Source organism: Zootoca vivipara, chromosome 1, assembly GCF_965207765.1.
Source record: "Zootoca vivipara chromosome 1, rZooViv2.hap1.1, whole genome shotgun sequence".
NCBI classification, from domain to species: domain Eukaryota; kingdom Metazoa; phylum Chordata; class Lepidosauria; order Squamata; family Lacertidae; genus Zootoca; species Zootoca vivipara.
Window position 1 is genome coordinate 49509814 of NC_142582.1, and position 14101 is coordinate 49523914.

General features: G+C 45.8%; 2 protein-coding genes across 2 annotated transcripts in view; both read left to right on the top strand.

The window, feature by feature from the left end:
* CTDSP1 (CTD small phosphatase 1) overlaps positions 1 to 5916 on the top strand; it is a 28242-nt gene extending 22326 nt beyond the window's left edge. The window contains exon 7 of the mRNA XM_035127732.3: positions 375 to 5916. Within this exon, the coding sequence (XP_034983623.1) occupies positions 375 to 503 (129 nt within the window). The 3' untranslated portion in view covers positions 504 to 5916. The remainder of the gene's footprint in view (positions 1 to 374) is intronic.
* Positions 5917 to 8390: 2474 nt separating this feature from the next.
* The window catches only part of VIL1 (villin 1), a 31311-nt gene continuing 25600 nt past the window's right edge, over positions 8391 to 14101 (top strand). Inside the window, exon 1 of the mRNA XM_060278249.2 lies at positions 8391 to 8513. The gene's annotated coding sequence lies outside the window, so the exon portion shown is untranslated. The remainder of the gene's footprint in view (positions 8514 to 14101) is intronic.

The window sequence follows — 14101 nt, forward strand, 5'->3', positions numbered from 1 at the left end:
ACAGGGATGTTTTAAAATTGCTCCAGAAAGAGCTGGAGGGTGCCAGGTTGGCAAAAGCAGCTCTACAAGATTCCCCTTATATTTGGTCAGACTCAGTTTATGCAGAGCTCCCTCAACAAAAGGCGGAGGGTGGCTCTGTGTGTCTGGGCTGCTCTAGCACTAGGCCGGCATTCTTCTATTCCCACAATGCACCATGATGGGGAGAGTGGGGCTCTGCCGCCTGGCCTTGGCCCCACTGTTCCCGCTGTTTGCACACTGGTGACAGCTAGAGCACTGTTCTGGGCTCAAAGCACACGCCTACCTACAACTCATTATCATTGTTGTATGTATGACATACTTGCCTCCTAATCGCTTCCCTTCTCCCACCATGGCAGGTGCCTGTGGCTTCGTGGTTTGACAACATGGCTGACACGGAGCTCCTTGACCTGCTGCCGTTCTTTGAGAGACTCAGCAAAGTGGACGACGTCTATACAGTGCTAAAGCAGCACCGGACTAGCAGCTAGTGACCGCAGGGCAGCTTTGGGCAAGGGAGAGGAGAGGAGGGGCGTTTGCCCGTCTCAGCTGCTTCCCTTTCATTGAGCAGGGCAGCCTGCTCCTTCCCTCAGCCTAGCCCCTGGCAGCCTCAACGCACAGTGCAGAGCACAAGAAACCATGCAGGGGGCATCATCAGAGAGCGCTTGTTTCCGTGGTGCAGCAGGACAGGACCCTCCCCTCTCTCAGTGTCCGAGTGCGACCTTCATCTCCAGAGAGAGGAAACCCCTTTCAACGCTGTGTTTTTAACGGTTTGCCCCCTTGAGTAATGGGCTGAGCAGACTAGGACCTCAGTCCACTTTCCCCTGCCCCTCTCATACCAAGTGGGACCAAACCTGTGGTCCGTTCGCCTCTAATCAAGGGGGGGGGAGGGAAACCAGAACCCTACCCCATTCCCCTGCCACCAGGTCGGGGGTGCCACATAAGAACCGGTCCCAGGTACCCACTGCATCTCGCCACTGTTTGCATCTTCTCCTCCTGCTTCTTTATTAGGTGTTGAGGCCTAGGTTTCTGGGCTTATAAGTGTCCCAGCTCTGTTTGTGGTGGTGGCTGTCACTGACTTGACTGGAGGCAGGGAGAAACCCCAGGTGGAAAGTATCTGAGAGAAGTGGGGATGGGGAGACGAAAAAGAACAGGCAGGACTCAGGGTGAAGCGGGGGCTGGAAAGATGTGGGGAGATACAAAGCGGATGGAACATTTAGAGGGACTCCTGTTGCATCTTGTCAAAGAGAGAGGGCATTTCTGCTTCATAAAGACAGGCTAAGCCGGTGGGTTTTGGCTGAACGTTTGAGAGATCCTAAACTGGATGCAACTTACTAGTAGTGGTTGTGGAACTGCATATATTGCCACTGTTGAATAAGTTATCTCCTTTGGGGTGCATACTGGATTGGAGTCGTTTCTCCCTCCCCTTGGTGGAGTAAATCCTAATTTGGAGAGGGAAATCTCAAGCTTTACTTAATTTTTTGGAACTGGTGGCAACCCAACAGAGGGGGGAAAGAGATACTTGAGGAGCGAGAGGGAAGAAATTGGTGTGTTTGGGGAGGAGAGGAGATTTCCTCCGCTGAGAGGCAAGATAAAACTAGCTCTGTCAGTTTTGTCAACAGGGCACTGTGACAGGTGCCTTGAGAGGGGAGGGAGTTGACCAATCCAGTGGTGATACCAGCCCCAGATCGCCTGCCTTAACCCCATCCTTCATTCTATCTGGAGAAAATGCCTGAAGCTAGTTCTGTGATTTCTTGGAGCAAGAGAAAGATGGTTCACAATATCAGTCGCTAGTAGTGAAGGGGATCTGAGATGAGAGATGGGTTTGTGAAGATGGCTGAGAGGAAAGTTAAGCACTGCTGGTTGATCTGTGCTAGGGAGGAAGGCCGCCACCTTGAACAATCAGGTTTGACCCAGAATAAATTTTTCAAAGACTCTGAGGCTTAAGAGTGGGTTGGTGACACTGACCTGCCGTACCCATGTATGACTCACTCCAGTTTTCCTCCTTGTTGCTTTTCTATATTCTGCGCCAGCCCTGAGCTTTTCTTCTTTTAGCCTCTGGCTTTTCCAAGGCCCATTCTTCAGCTCCTTCAACTCAGCCCTTCCTGTGACCATAAATCACATACGCATAGGCCATACAGGGAGAGGGGTCAATCTCTTTCTCTGCCGCTGTGGGTTTGTTTGTTTGTTTTCCTCTTATGCTGTAGTGCCTTCAAACCTTACAGGGCATTGAGGTGCAACTCTTGCCTTTGGGCTGTGGTTGGAATTCTCCTCCTGGACTTTTGAGGCATGTGGGGGGAAATTGTGCCTTTTGGAAGTGATGGACCTGATGGTATCCGAAAGAGTCAAGAGTGGATGGACACACAATGCTGGGTTGTGCTGGCGGCTGGCGCCTCTGTTTCCAGTGCTTTGCCGACAGTCCAGCCACTTCAAGTTCCCAAAGGTGGTTTTGGCCAAAATCAAGCTGGCCGTTCCTTCCCTTTGAACCATATTTTCTCCCCACTTTGCCCAGCAGCTTTGAAAGCCTGTTTTTTAAAAAAAGAAAGAAAGAAAGAAAAGAGAATCTTTAAGTCAGAGTAGAATTGCCTTGGTCCTCCGCCAATCAGTTCTGCAAGATAATGGATTTGCCTTGGTTTCTTTCCAGTGCCACTCTGAATTTGCCTTAAAATGTTTTTTGGATACAAGAAAACCTTGTGCCTTTAAAAAAAACACTATTGTTCTTGGCTGTTTTGTTAAGAAAGGAACATGATGCCAGGGCTCTTCAGAGCCTTAGCCCATTCAGGATGGAATGTTTCAGGAATGGGGCAGGATTTGGCTCTCAATAGCGGCTCCTGGAGTAGCCCATTGAGTCAGAGCAAAGCGCCATGCCGAACCTCACTGCCAGGGTGCAAGCAAGCAGTCCTTTGCAGCACACTATGACCTTCTATTTAAATCTTACTAAATTGCTGTTGTAACAGAGTATAGTTGAAGTACCTCATCACTGCCAGATTGGACATTATGGGGGATACTGGATGCTTAGAAACCTTTGAGCATGGGGTGGCATTCACTAACACAGCAGTAGGGAACCTCTGCCCTTCCGAATGCTGTTGGACTTCAATTCCCACCAGCCCTGGCCCAATGGGAGTTGCAGTCCAGGAACAATTGGAGGGTCGTTCCTGCTTCTAGCAGCTACTGCAGGTGTGGGGAGCCTTTGCCCCTCTAGATGTTGCTGAACTACAACCCCCAGCATCCCCAGCCATTGGCCATGCTTGCAACACCTGGAATGGCAAAGCTTCCCCACACCTGAGCTGCTGCTGGATTTATCCCTCTGGAATGTGTAATGTTTAGTATTGCCAAATTTAAAGCCAAGCAATGAGAACAGGCAGGAGGGAAATATCTTTTCAGAAAAAAGTTTCTTGTGTATAAAAGTTGTTTTTTTTTAGTGGAACAGTAAAAATAAGACTAACATAACATACACATACACCTCCCCTCTCCATTGAAATCCCAAGCGTTCCCCAGAAAGAAAATGTTCTTAAACACACAAACAATTATCCCTCCTTTTTTGTTCCTTTTTGCTGCTTGCCTATTTGTGGCATTTATTGCCAGTAGGATGCAGGATACCCAAAATCCATAGTCACTCCTTGGGATGCCTGAGGAATGTTGCAGGTTCTTATATGAAAAGCCCTGCTCTGCACCTCCTAGGCTCACGGATGGATCGAAACAGCTCCCCACAGCCATTCTTTGAATGTGCAACACAGTTCTCTCAGCATTTCAAATGTATAAATAGGTATTTTGAGAGAAAATGCACATTTAAATAGTTAACTTTCAAATGACTTTTTTTATTTAAAAGCAAGGGTAAAATCATGCCAAAGTGACACAAAACGAAATAGAGAAGATTCCTAGGCATATTTTTTAATCTAATCTGTATCAAAGTCAAGTGAAATAAACAACAAAGAGTTTTGTGGTTCCTTAGGTGCTAACACTGTTGTTTTTACAGCAACAGTCTAAGGTGCAAACCACTCTTGGGGCTTGGGGGGGGATTGCGGCACCCTTTCTTGAGAGACATTTTCCATTTAATGGATTAAATTTCCATGGAGTTGCTCTGCATATCTCTTTGTTTTTGCCTCTGAGTTGAAGATGCCACAAACGCCAGTCTCCTCTACCCAGTGCTCTCCCATTGGAGTAGCTACATTTGGCCAAGTTTGTACCATCCGAAATGCATCAAATGCCACTGGCCTCTCCAATCTCTTGCAGCGTGGTGTGACCAAAAACTCTTCATCCTTCTGCACAGAACATCCAGCAATTGTTCTAGTCTGACAGTGTTGAGGTGCTCGTTTGCTTGAGGCCGTGAGTCACTCATGATCTGCAATGCCCAACAGACAAAATGCTCCTAGTCTGAGGTTCATCCAGACAAGCCCTCTGTGTGGGGAGTTGCGCTGTGCACCCCCGCAGAAAAAAAAATATTTTTATTTTTTACAGAATGTGGAAAGAAGAATTTTAACTGGGCACATTTTTAGATTATATAAATATGTATAATGTGTATATATTTTAGGAAAAATGGAAAATAAAAAACAATGAAGCGGGATTGGGAGGGGGGGGAACCATCTGAGGATTTTTATAGCTGTATTTTTAACAACGTTCCTGGGAGATGGTGATTGTTTTTGTGTGGTTGGTTGCCATTATTCTCAGTGTAAAAGGTGCGAGTGATCTTTGCCCATGAGTCAGAGAGTACGCTCCCCCTTCTCCAAATGCCTGCCGATTTCCCCTTCCTCGTTTTTAACACATCAATAGGCTCAGCATGAATTAAGCTTACGAAGGTAGTTCGCCAGTAGTTAGGATAAGACACTTATTCCACAGTTAGGATAAGACACTTATTCCACTTTTAATTTGTTTTTCCACCTGCATCGGAATAGGGAAGATCCAAACCTGTTCGCATCTCCCTTTCCCACCCCCACCCCTTTCCCTGTTTCGCTACAGACACACTCTCTGTTTCTTTCCATCCACCTCTACCCCTTCTCACTGGATGCTAGCTATTTACACCCAAAATGATATTTGCGGAGGTAGTAGCTAGCAAGCCCATCCTTACAGGGGAATGGCTTTTGCTCAAGAGTGAAGCTAGTCTCCTTTTTCCGTTAAATTGCACCCCTATCTCCTTTCATTTAGTTTCTTTGCAGCAAAGGAGAGAGAACCTGAAGCCCTCCAGGCCTTGCTGGACTCTGACTCCCATCATTCCTGACCATCGGCAGTGCTGGCTGGGGCCAATGGGAGTTGGAGTCCAGCAAGAGAGAGTCACAGGTTCCTCATGCCTGGGGCAGTGATTCAGTGACAGCGAGCAAGTTTAACGCAGTATTGGGAAAACTCCACGCTTGATTGGGAAAAGTAAAAGCTGATAACCTTTTCAGTGCCAACCTGGAAACTACAAAGAGCCACAAATTTTCAACTAGCCATGTCACTGCAACTATGGCTCATTTTGCCCTCTTGAGTTTTCTGGGGTGGCAGAGAAAGTTGTCCCTTCAGATTCTCATGCCACAAGCTTTTATGCCTTACTGCCCTCTGGAAGTCCTTATTGCAGGTTGGCAAGGGATAGAATGTGGCACTTCAGATGTTGCTAGACTACAACTCCCATCATCCCTGGCTATTTGCCGAGGCTGATGGTAGATGGAGTCCAACAGGTTTCCCCATCCCTGCCTCAATGCCTAGTTCCCCCCCCCCCCCGCCACGAGTGATTGCCTTTGGAGGAGGAGATGGAGAGCCTCTCCACTCACACCTGTTCAGACTCATGCTATGTATCTTCTGTTGACCACAAACTGATCTTTTTTAACAAATGGAAGAGAGTGTAAGAAAATCACAATTCCAGATCAAAAGTGCCTTTTTGTGTGATTCAAACTGTAAAATAATCTTTAAAGAAAAAAAATTACAAACTCATGAGAACAGCCTCTTGTTTTTTCCTGTGTAACATAAAGCATAAGCTGTTGTTTCTTTGCTGATCGTGGGTGATAAAAAGAAATGCAATACAGGTAAGGGAATTTCATTTTATTAGTGCAATAGTCCTTAAAACAGGGTTATGCTTTAGGATCGTTATTGTTACTGTTTAATTTATATATTGCTTACTTGTCAAAAGAGCAGTTTGAAAGTATAAAGCCAGTTATGAAGGCTTGTTTCTTCACACATGAATATTCATTGGCCAACTATTCCCTCCACATTTGAATACTGGAAGCCCTCTGAGAAACTGAGAACACACAGACGGAGTCTAAATTGGCTGTGGCAGGACATGAAAGATCTTTGGGTCATATTTGGAAGATGTCTGAAATTCATCTTGAGTGCTCAGCAGCAAAAAAAAATGGCAAATTATATGTTAGGAATTTTTAGAGAAGGGGTTGAAAATGAAAAAGGCAGGATCGTCAGTATCTTTATATAAACCTGTGGTGTGGCTGCATTTGCAATGTTGTGTAGAGTCACCCCATCTTTTAAAAATCTCTCACTATAACTGGAAAAAATGCACAAAAGAGCAACAAGAATGAAAAAGTTGTTGGATAGCCTTTTTTTGGTGAGAAATCAAATAAAAATGAATGAAATATTGATGGAGAACCCGTGGCCCTCCAGGTGTTGCCAGACCCCATTTCCCATCCCCGTAATTGGACAATGGTCAGGAATGATGAGAAATGAAGAACTGGTGGTGGAGGCAGAGCTTCCCAACTTTGGAACTGAACAAACCAAATCCAAATTGACGTGTGTAGAAAGTCCTGGAGGTAACAACTTAAAACTGTTGACAAAGTGAGTGACAAGTTATTTGATAATCTGGAACTCATTACAGGCAGGATATTTAACCATTTTCGTGATGTATTTAGAGGTGGAGAGGGACTGTAGGTCAGTGGTGGAGCATATGCTTTCAATTTGAACTGGACTTTGGGATGACCTTCAGAAAGACTCAGCTGGCCAACAGAAGTAACCCAATTTTGCAACAGAGAGGTAAGGGTGCTGGATGGGACTGGATTACAAAAGAAGAAAACAACCACTGACTTATGGGCCAGGTCATTTTGCACACAGGGAAACACACATGCCCCTCCCAGAAAATGATAATAGTTTTACTGCATTACAGAAGAGGGTAAAAAAAAGAAAGGTAAAGGACCCCTGACAGATGACTCTGGGGTTGCAGCACTCATCTTGCTTTATAGGCCGATGGAGCCGGGGTTTGTCTGCAGACAGTTTTTCTGGGTCATGTGGCCAGCATGACTAAGCCACTTCTAGCGCAACGGAATACCAAAACCAGAGCAGCGCATGGAAACGCTGTTTACTTTCCTGCCAGAGCGGTACCTATTTATCTTCTTGACTTTGATGCGCTTTCAAACTGCTAGGCTGGTAGGAGCTGGGACCCAGTAATGGGAGCTCACCCTGTCATGGGAATTCAAACCGCTGACCTTCTGATCGGCAAGCCCAAGAGGCTCAGTGGTTTAGACCACAGCACCACCCGCGTCAGCTTACTGCAAAGTTGTTGTTGCTGCTTCTCTGTGAGAGAGTTTGTGCCCATTGCCCAGCATTGGGATGAGTGAGGTTGGCCTCTTTCATCACAGGGCTAAGTGTGTTTCACATTCAGACATCTTAGTGGGGAGAATTTCACCTGTTGCACATTCTTCTCTCATGATGATGAGAGAAGTCATGCATGGTTTTCCTTGCTAAGTAACTTTCTAATTTACAGAAGCTGCCTGAGGGTCTGGACCCAACAATCCTACAAGCTTGGGTGTCCCTCTCTGCACCTGTTTGGGAGTCTGGGTGCAATGGTTTAACCCACCATGCCTCTGAAGAGTCCATGCTCAGAATACGGAACCAGGAATCAACTTCAACCATGTTCTGGACGAAGGCATTTTGCTGCCCCCACCCCTAATCAAGGGCCATAGTACCCAAGGCCAGTACAGGGGTTACTTTGGCACCTAAGGCAAAAACAAACAAATCTGTAGCCCTTTCATGACACCACAAACCAGCTGCCTATGGCAGATGCCTCCCTCTGCCTAATGATAGGGCCAGTCAAATGAAGAGGGATGGTTCAGCCTTGGAAGTTTTTTTCCTGCACATTCAGTTCATCTTTTCTATTGTGCTTTGGATCTAACCCATTAGTTCCACCCAGAGGCTGCAGAAAGGCCAATTTTCTTCATCTTGTTTGTTTGTTCCTCAGTCTCTGTCTGGCTCTGTTCCTCCTAGTTAGGCTTGACTTGGCCTTTGTTTTCTGTGTTCTCTCTCCCCCCCCCCCCACAACCGCATGAGCTTCTGTCTTCCCCACACTGCCTTTTAAATAGTGTTTGCTGGAATTCAGCTCATTGGGGGCCACAAAGGGGGGTGTTAACTGGCTGTCTACTGGAGCAGGAATAATCCATGCCTAGGCTGTTGGCTTTGCCACCCTCCCTCACCCAGACCGTTCTGCTTCTCCCACACAGACAGGGCATAGCAACAACAACCAGCAACAAACTATAGAACCGAATTAGTAATTTGGGAGTATTGAAAACATTTGGCATCTGCTCCTGCATCAGGTAAGCTGTGAGGCTGTTGTCTTTGCACTGAAGGGGTCATGAGCTGGAATGTCAAAAGGTGGGGCAGGTAGGATTGCCAACTTTTCCGCTGGCCACTGTAGCTGTCTCTCTGGAAAACAGCTTAGGATCCAGATAGCCAATAGTGCTGTTTATCTCTCTGCTATGAAAAGCGTCACCTTCTAATTTCTTCATATCAGGCTGTTGTTAAAATCACAAGAGCAGGCCAGCTGTTTTATGTTTACTTGTGAGTTGGCAACCCATGGGTTGGTCAGATGGCAATCACTGGAAAACCAGAATTTTGCAGGAAAATGGCGATTGGCAGCAGCTCTCCAGGATTTCAGACAGGGGACATTACCAGCCTTTTCTGGGGATGCTGGGAATTGAATCTGGAACTTTCTGCATGCAAATCAGAGGCTCTCTCACTAAGCTACAGCCCTTCCACTACACATTGCTAGAGGCTCTTTGCTCACTATGCAATATTAAATCATATTGACAGCCCACAACTCACCTTGTACTGACTTCTGAAAGTGGACATCTTAGTACATGGATAATAAGTTTTACTTTTTATTTTTAATGTATGCCTCACTTTTTCACCCTTGAGAGGTTTAAACTGGTGTTTGCTATGCAAGAAAGAAAGAAGGAAGGAAGGAAGGAAGGAAAGAAATTTATTCTGCTTGCTCTAATTACAGAATAGTGACAACTCAGAAACATAATCAGCACCTTTACTTATCTGAATAGACAGTTATGGGGTGAGATGGTAGAGAAGCAGTTCATTCAGACAGCATTTTGAAAAGCACCCTCCTCCCCAAATAGGAACTATGATTTAACTAGCAGGAAATAGGGGTCATTGGAGGACATGCATTTTTGTTGAGATGTTGCAGGTATTTAAAAGATTCTTATGTGGGAGACACCAAACTGCGGGAGGCAGTGCAAGACAGGAGTGCCTGGCGTGCTATGGTCCATGGGGTCACGAAGAGTCGGACACGACTAAACGACTAAACAACAACAACATGTGGGAGATCAACAAGAGTGGGTGACCAAACAGCGGTCCAGACTGCCAGGGGAAAGAGGAGAGGGGCAGGCCTGACTGCAGAAACAACTCAAGTGGAAGCAGCTCCATTGTATGCCACATAGGAGCCAACTCCTAGGGGCCGTGGGGGCTCTACAATAAAATATTTCAGGGGGCTGAGGCCCCCACAAAGATGATGGGCATTGTCATTCAAATGGTGTGTGTGCACCATGTCATGTGATCGATTATGCAGGGCGGGGCTTACTTAGGCCCCCACAATATGTTATTCAAGTTGGCACTGGTATGCCGTATCTTCCATGTAGCCACTGAAGCATCAGCATGCCATTTGAGAGTTGTCTCCAGCATTTTCTACAATGGATTGAGGGATGTGCACCCTTCAAATTACCGGTAATGGAAATGCAGCAAAGCATTTCACCCTGGGATTTCTCCATCACCCATTTTCTTAAATGAGGGTGCTTGACCCAACAGTCATTATCTGGCATGCACACACCCAAGGCAGGAATATATTCTAAAGGTCTAAGAAGCATGAGCAGAATGAGGAAACTAGAAGATGCATTCATTTACCATAATGCAAAAAGATTAAACTAACACAGTAATGTTCAGATGGCAAAAAAATATTCCCCCCACCATTCACAATTGATCATTGTAATGTAGTGCTCTGCACTGTGAGTAACAAAGGCCAATTCATAGCTGTAGATGCAATTGCCAGGTTGTTGGCTGATAGGGTTGTCTTCAAGGTTAGAGACTGCATCCCTATGGAACCAAGATACTATCTGATGTTTGACGATTCATACTCCTGAGCTATTGCATATTTGTTTTTTTAAAAAATACTGCTAGTAGGAGTTGTAGTAACGGTAATTGCTTAAGAAATATAGTTGGGTTAATTGGGCCTTGAAGCAGAGGTGGGAAAGCTGTGGCCCTTCGGATGGTCTTGCACTCCAGTTCCCATTAGCTCCAGGCAGCAATTGAGGTCTATATATTAATACTCTGTGTTTTATCAACACTCGCCTAGAGAAGATGAAGAAAGGGAGCTGGCAGCTGAGTTAGTCTGAGAGGGTGCACTGCATAAATATCTAAACTGTCCAAGCAGTGAGAGGTACAACTAGAGAAGATTTGGGCTACAGAGACAGATTGTCCCTAGTAGCTGGACTGAGTTGTGGGAGTATTCGGCCGAGGTAGTGTCAGAGGGTAGTGTCAGCAACCGTGCCTCTTGAGTATTCAGAAACAGTCAACATGCTGTATCAGTACTGTATCAGTACTGTATCAGTATTCCCTTGTGTACAGTGTCCCTTTAATAGGCCAAAAATCTTAGTTCAAATTTTATCCTGTCTCTAGTGTGGGTGTCCAAAGACACATGCTGTAATTCTTTTATCCTTCCAAGGCATTGCAAAAGATGATAGTCCACAGGCCAGGGGCAGAGTCGACATCATAAATGGTTTCTCTTCTCCATACACTGTTTGTTTTCCCTTATGCGAACAAAGTAATAAAAGTAGGAAATTGCTTGTTAATATTTGAATAAGCTGCTGAGAATCAACTAGGTAATGGGGAACAGACTTTCTTCCCATCTGAAACCACTGGTATTCTCCTAAATAAGATCACTCCAGCATCCTCCCCTCACCCGTGAGTATCCTAGAACCTGGTCTTCCCGTCAGTAACCTTGTCAGTAACCAAATGTGGAAAACCTCTGGCCATCCAGATGTTGCTGAACTACAACTCCCATCAGCCCCAGCAAGCATGGCCAATGGCCAAGGATGGTGGGAGTTGTACTTCAGCACCATCTAGAGCAGGCATCCCCAAACTTCAGCCCTCCAGATGTTTTGGACTAAAGTTCCCATAATCCCTGACCACTGGTCCTCTTAGCTACGGATCATGGGAGTTGTAGGCCAAAACATCTGGAGGGCCACAGTTTGGGGATACCTGATCTAGAGGGCCAAAGGTTTCAGTCATAGGATTGCCATACCTTGAAAAGCAAAAAACCGGACAGCCCATGCCTGAGCGCCTGCGTTCAAGCCATGGTACAAAATAACAAAAATTCTGGACATTCCCTTTAAAATGTAAAAATCCCCCCAGATGGGCATGTTGGCCCCCCAAAAGAGGACACGCCCAGGATTTCCCAGAGGTATGGCAAGCCTATTCAGTCACCTGTCCTATAAGATTCTTCCTCTTTGCCCTGCATGGAATCACGTTCTTACAAATGATGCCTAGATAATGTTTTCGTCTGCATTAGGCTGATGCAATAGTTCAATGAGCTGGAGTGGTGCCAGGGGTAGAATGTGGGGCTGACCATGGAGTAAGATCTGGGTTGAAATCTGCAGTTGACAAGAAGCTCAATAGAAACAGATCAGCAGCCAGTGAAGCAACTTCCAAACTGGCAGGATACGTTCCTTAGGACAGATGCCAGTTAGCAGCATGGCTGCTTTATTTATACTAACTGAAGTTCCTTAAAATGTATTCAAAGGCATCCCCACATATAACACATTGTAGCAATCAAGGCTGCTGGTTACCAGAGAAGGCTTTTCTGAATGGGACTCTGCTGTACAGTACAGTGGTGTTGGTGATTTATTTTCAGTTGTTGCTTTGAAGATTGGGACTTTGTGCTCTGGGAGAGGCTGTTTCCTCCTCCCACCCTCTACCTATTAGCACTGCAGATGTAGAATCTCATCTGCTCCTCTCTTTTCCATGCCCCTCCCACTCATAGCAGCTTGGGAGGTGGGGAAATTTTCACTGAGGAAAGAGTTAAATGCCCTGTCCTGGAGCAACAGGATAACAGGCACCACACCCTTGTCCTTGATCTTCAGAACCACTCAGTGGGGTTGCCAGTTAGCAAAACAGTAGCCATGGGAGAGCCTAATTGCAGATTTCCCTTTCAGGGCTGGTTTGGGCCAGAGAGGGCTGAAATTATTTTAAGTTACAATGCTGTTCTGAGCATTGCTTATGAGAGTCCTGATCGTTTCCACCAATCAATCCCTTCTCGCTTGGCATTTCCTTATAAGCAAATACAGAGTCTTGGGCTGGGGTCCTGTTTGTTTGTGGGATGGTGGGTATTGTTGCTCTTGGGTGTTGTTGTTGTTGTTGTAGCTTTGTTTTAGATCTTGAGATTTATTAGGAAATGCTTTCAGATTGGTTGTTGGCTTTTTTAATGTTTTGTTTGGTGCTGTGGGTTAAACCACAGAGTCTAGGGCTTGCTGATCAGAAGGTCGGCGGTTCGAATCCCTGCAACGGGGTGAGCCCCCGTTGCTCGGTCCCAGCTCCTGCCCACCTAGCAGTTCGAAAGCACATCAGAGTTCAAGTAGATAAATAGGGACCGCTCCGGCGGGAAGGTAAATGGCGTTTCCATGTGCTGCTCTGGTTTGCCAGAAGCAGCTTTGTCATGCTGGCCACATGACCCGGACAAACGCCGGCTCCCTCGGTCTATAGAGCGAGATGAGCGCCGCAACCCCAGAGTTGGACACGACTGGACCTGATGGTCAGGGGCCCCTTTACCTTTACCTTACTTTTGTTATGTTGTAGTTAACTCCTCCGCCAGACCCAATGTTGTAAGCTGCCTTGATCGTGGCTTGAACTGTGGTTTGAAAATTGTGAAAACTCCTTCCCTTCTAGTACAGTGTCAGTTAGGCAGATAGGAATGAGCGGGTGACGGCAAGAGTTGTATTGGAGAGAGATTTATTTCTGCTAGCTCAACAGCAGAGATAAGATAAATGGAGCGTTTCCCCACAGCCATAAAGAGATCACTGCCAGAGTAAGAGAAGGCCTTTGGCCCTTCACGGGGGTCACTGACAGCTGTTAATCGCATGGTTAAAGCCGTAGGATGACTGAGGGAGACTTTTGGAGCTAGGTGTGGCTGCAAAGGAAGATACTGCTTCTGCCAGGAGTAGAAGGGCACTTCCAGATGGGCTGCTGTGTAATGAGTACAAAGCTGGGGAACCCAGTCCATGTTTCGTGTGTGATCCAGTTCACCAGGGTCAGGATGGGTTAGCCATGTCATCATGCAAATCTCCCACGCAAGGATGAATGTTCACCAAACAGGTGGTCTGGAAGTTCCCTAAATTTTATAAGAGAACTCATCTACACAGAGGGTCCAACCTTCTGATTAGAGATGAAACATGATTATGAAAATAAATTTAATTACGGTATGACTCTTCAGAATGTATATGAATTATAAATGCATCTTAATATGCAACATTAACTGGCTGAAGGACAATTTAATTTGAAAATTTAAGATGAGCATGCCATACCCTACAGATTTTTTTTATGACTGTGTGCAAGGATCACCCTATAATCCACTGCAGAATGGACAGTTGGTGCTGACTGATGTTAGGGGTACAAGATAGAATGTGTTTAGAAGAAGGGTGCAGTTCAAAGAGTCTACGGATTGCTGGCTCATGGCTGTTAATAATACTTTCCCACTATTCCCCTACTCCCGTCCCCCACATCTACAAGCCTGGTGCATTGATTGTGATATATTTCCACCTGCATCTTAATTTGTTGCCAAAACTTGCTGTCATTTTTTAAAAAAATCAAAACTGCAAAGGTTTGCCCAGTTATTTCTTCCAATGTT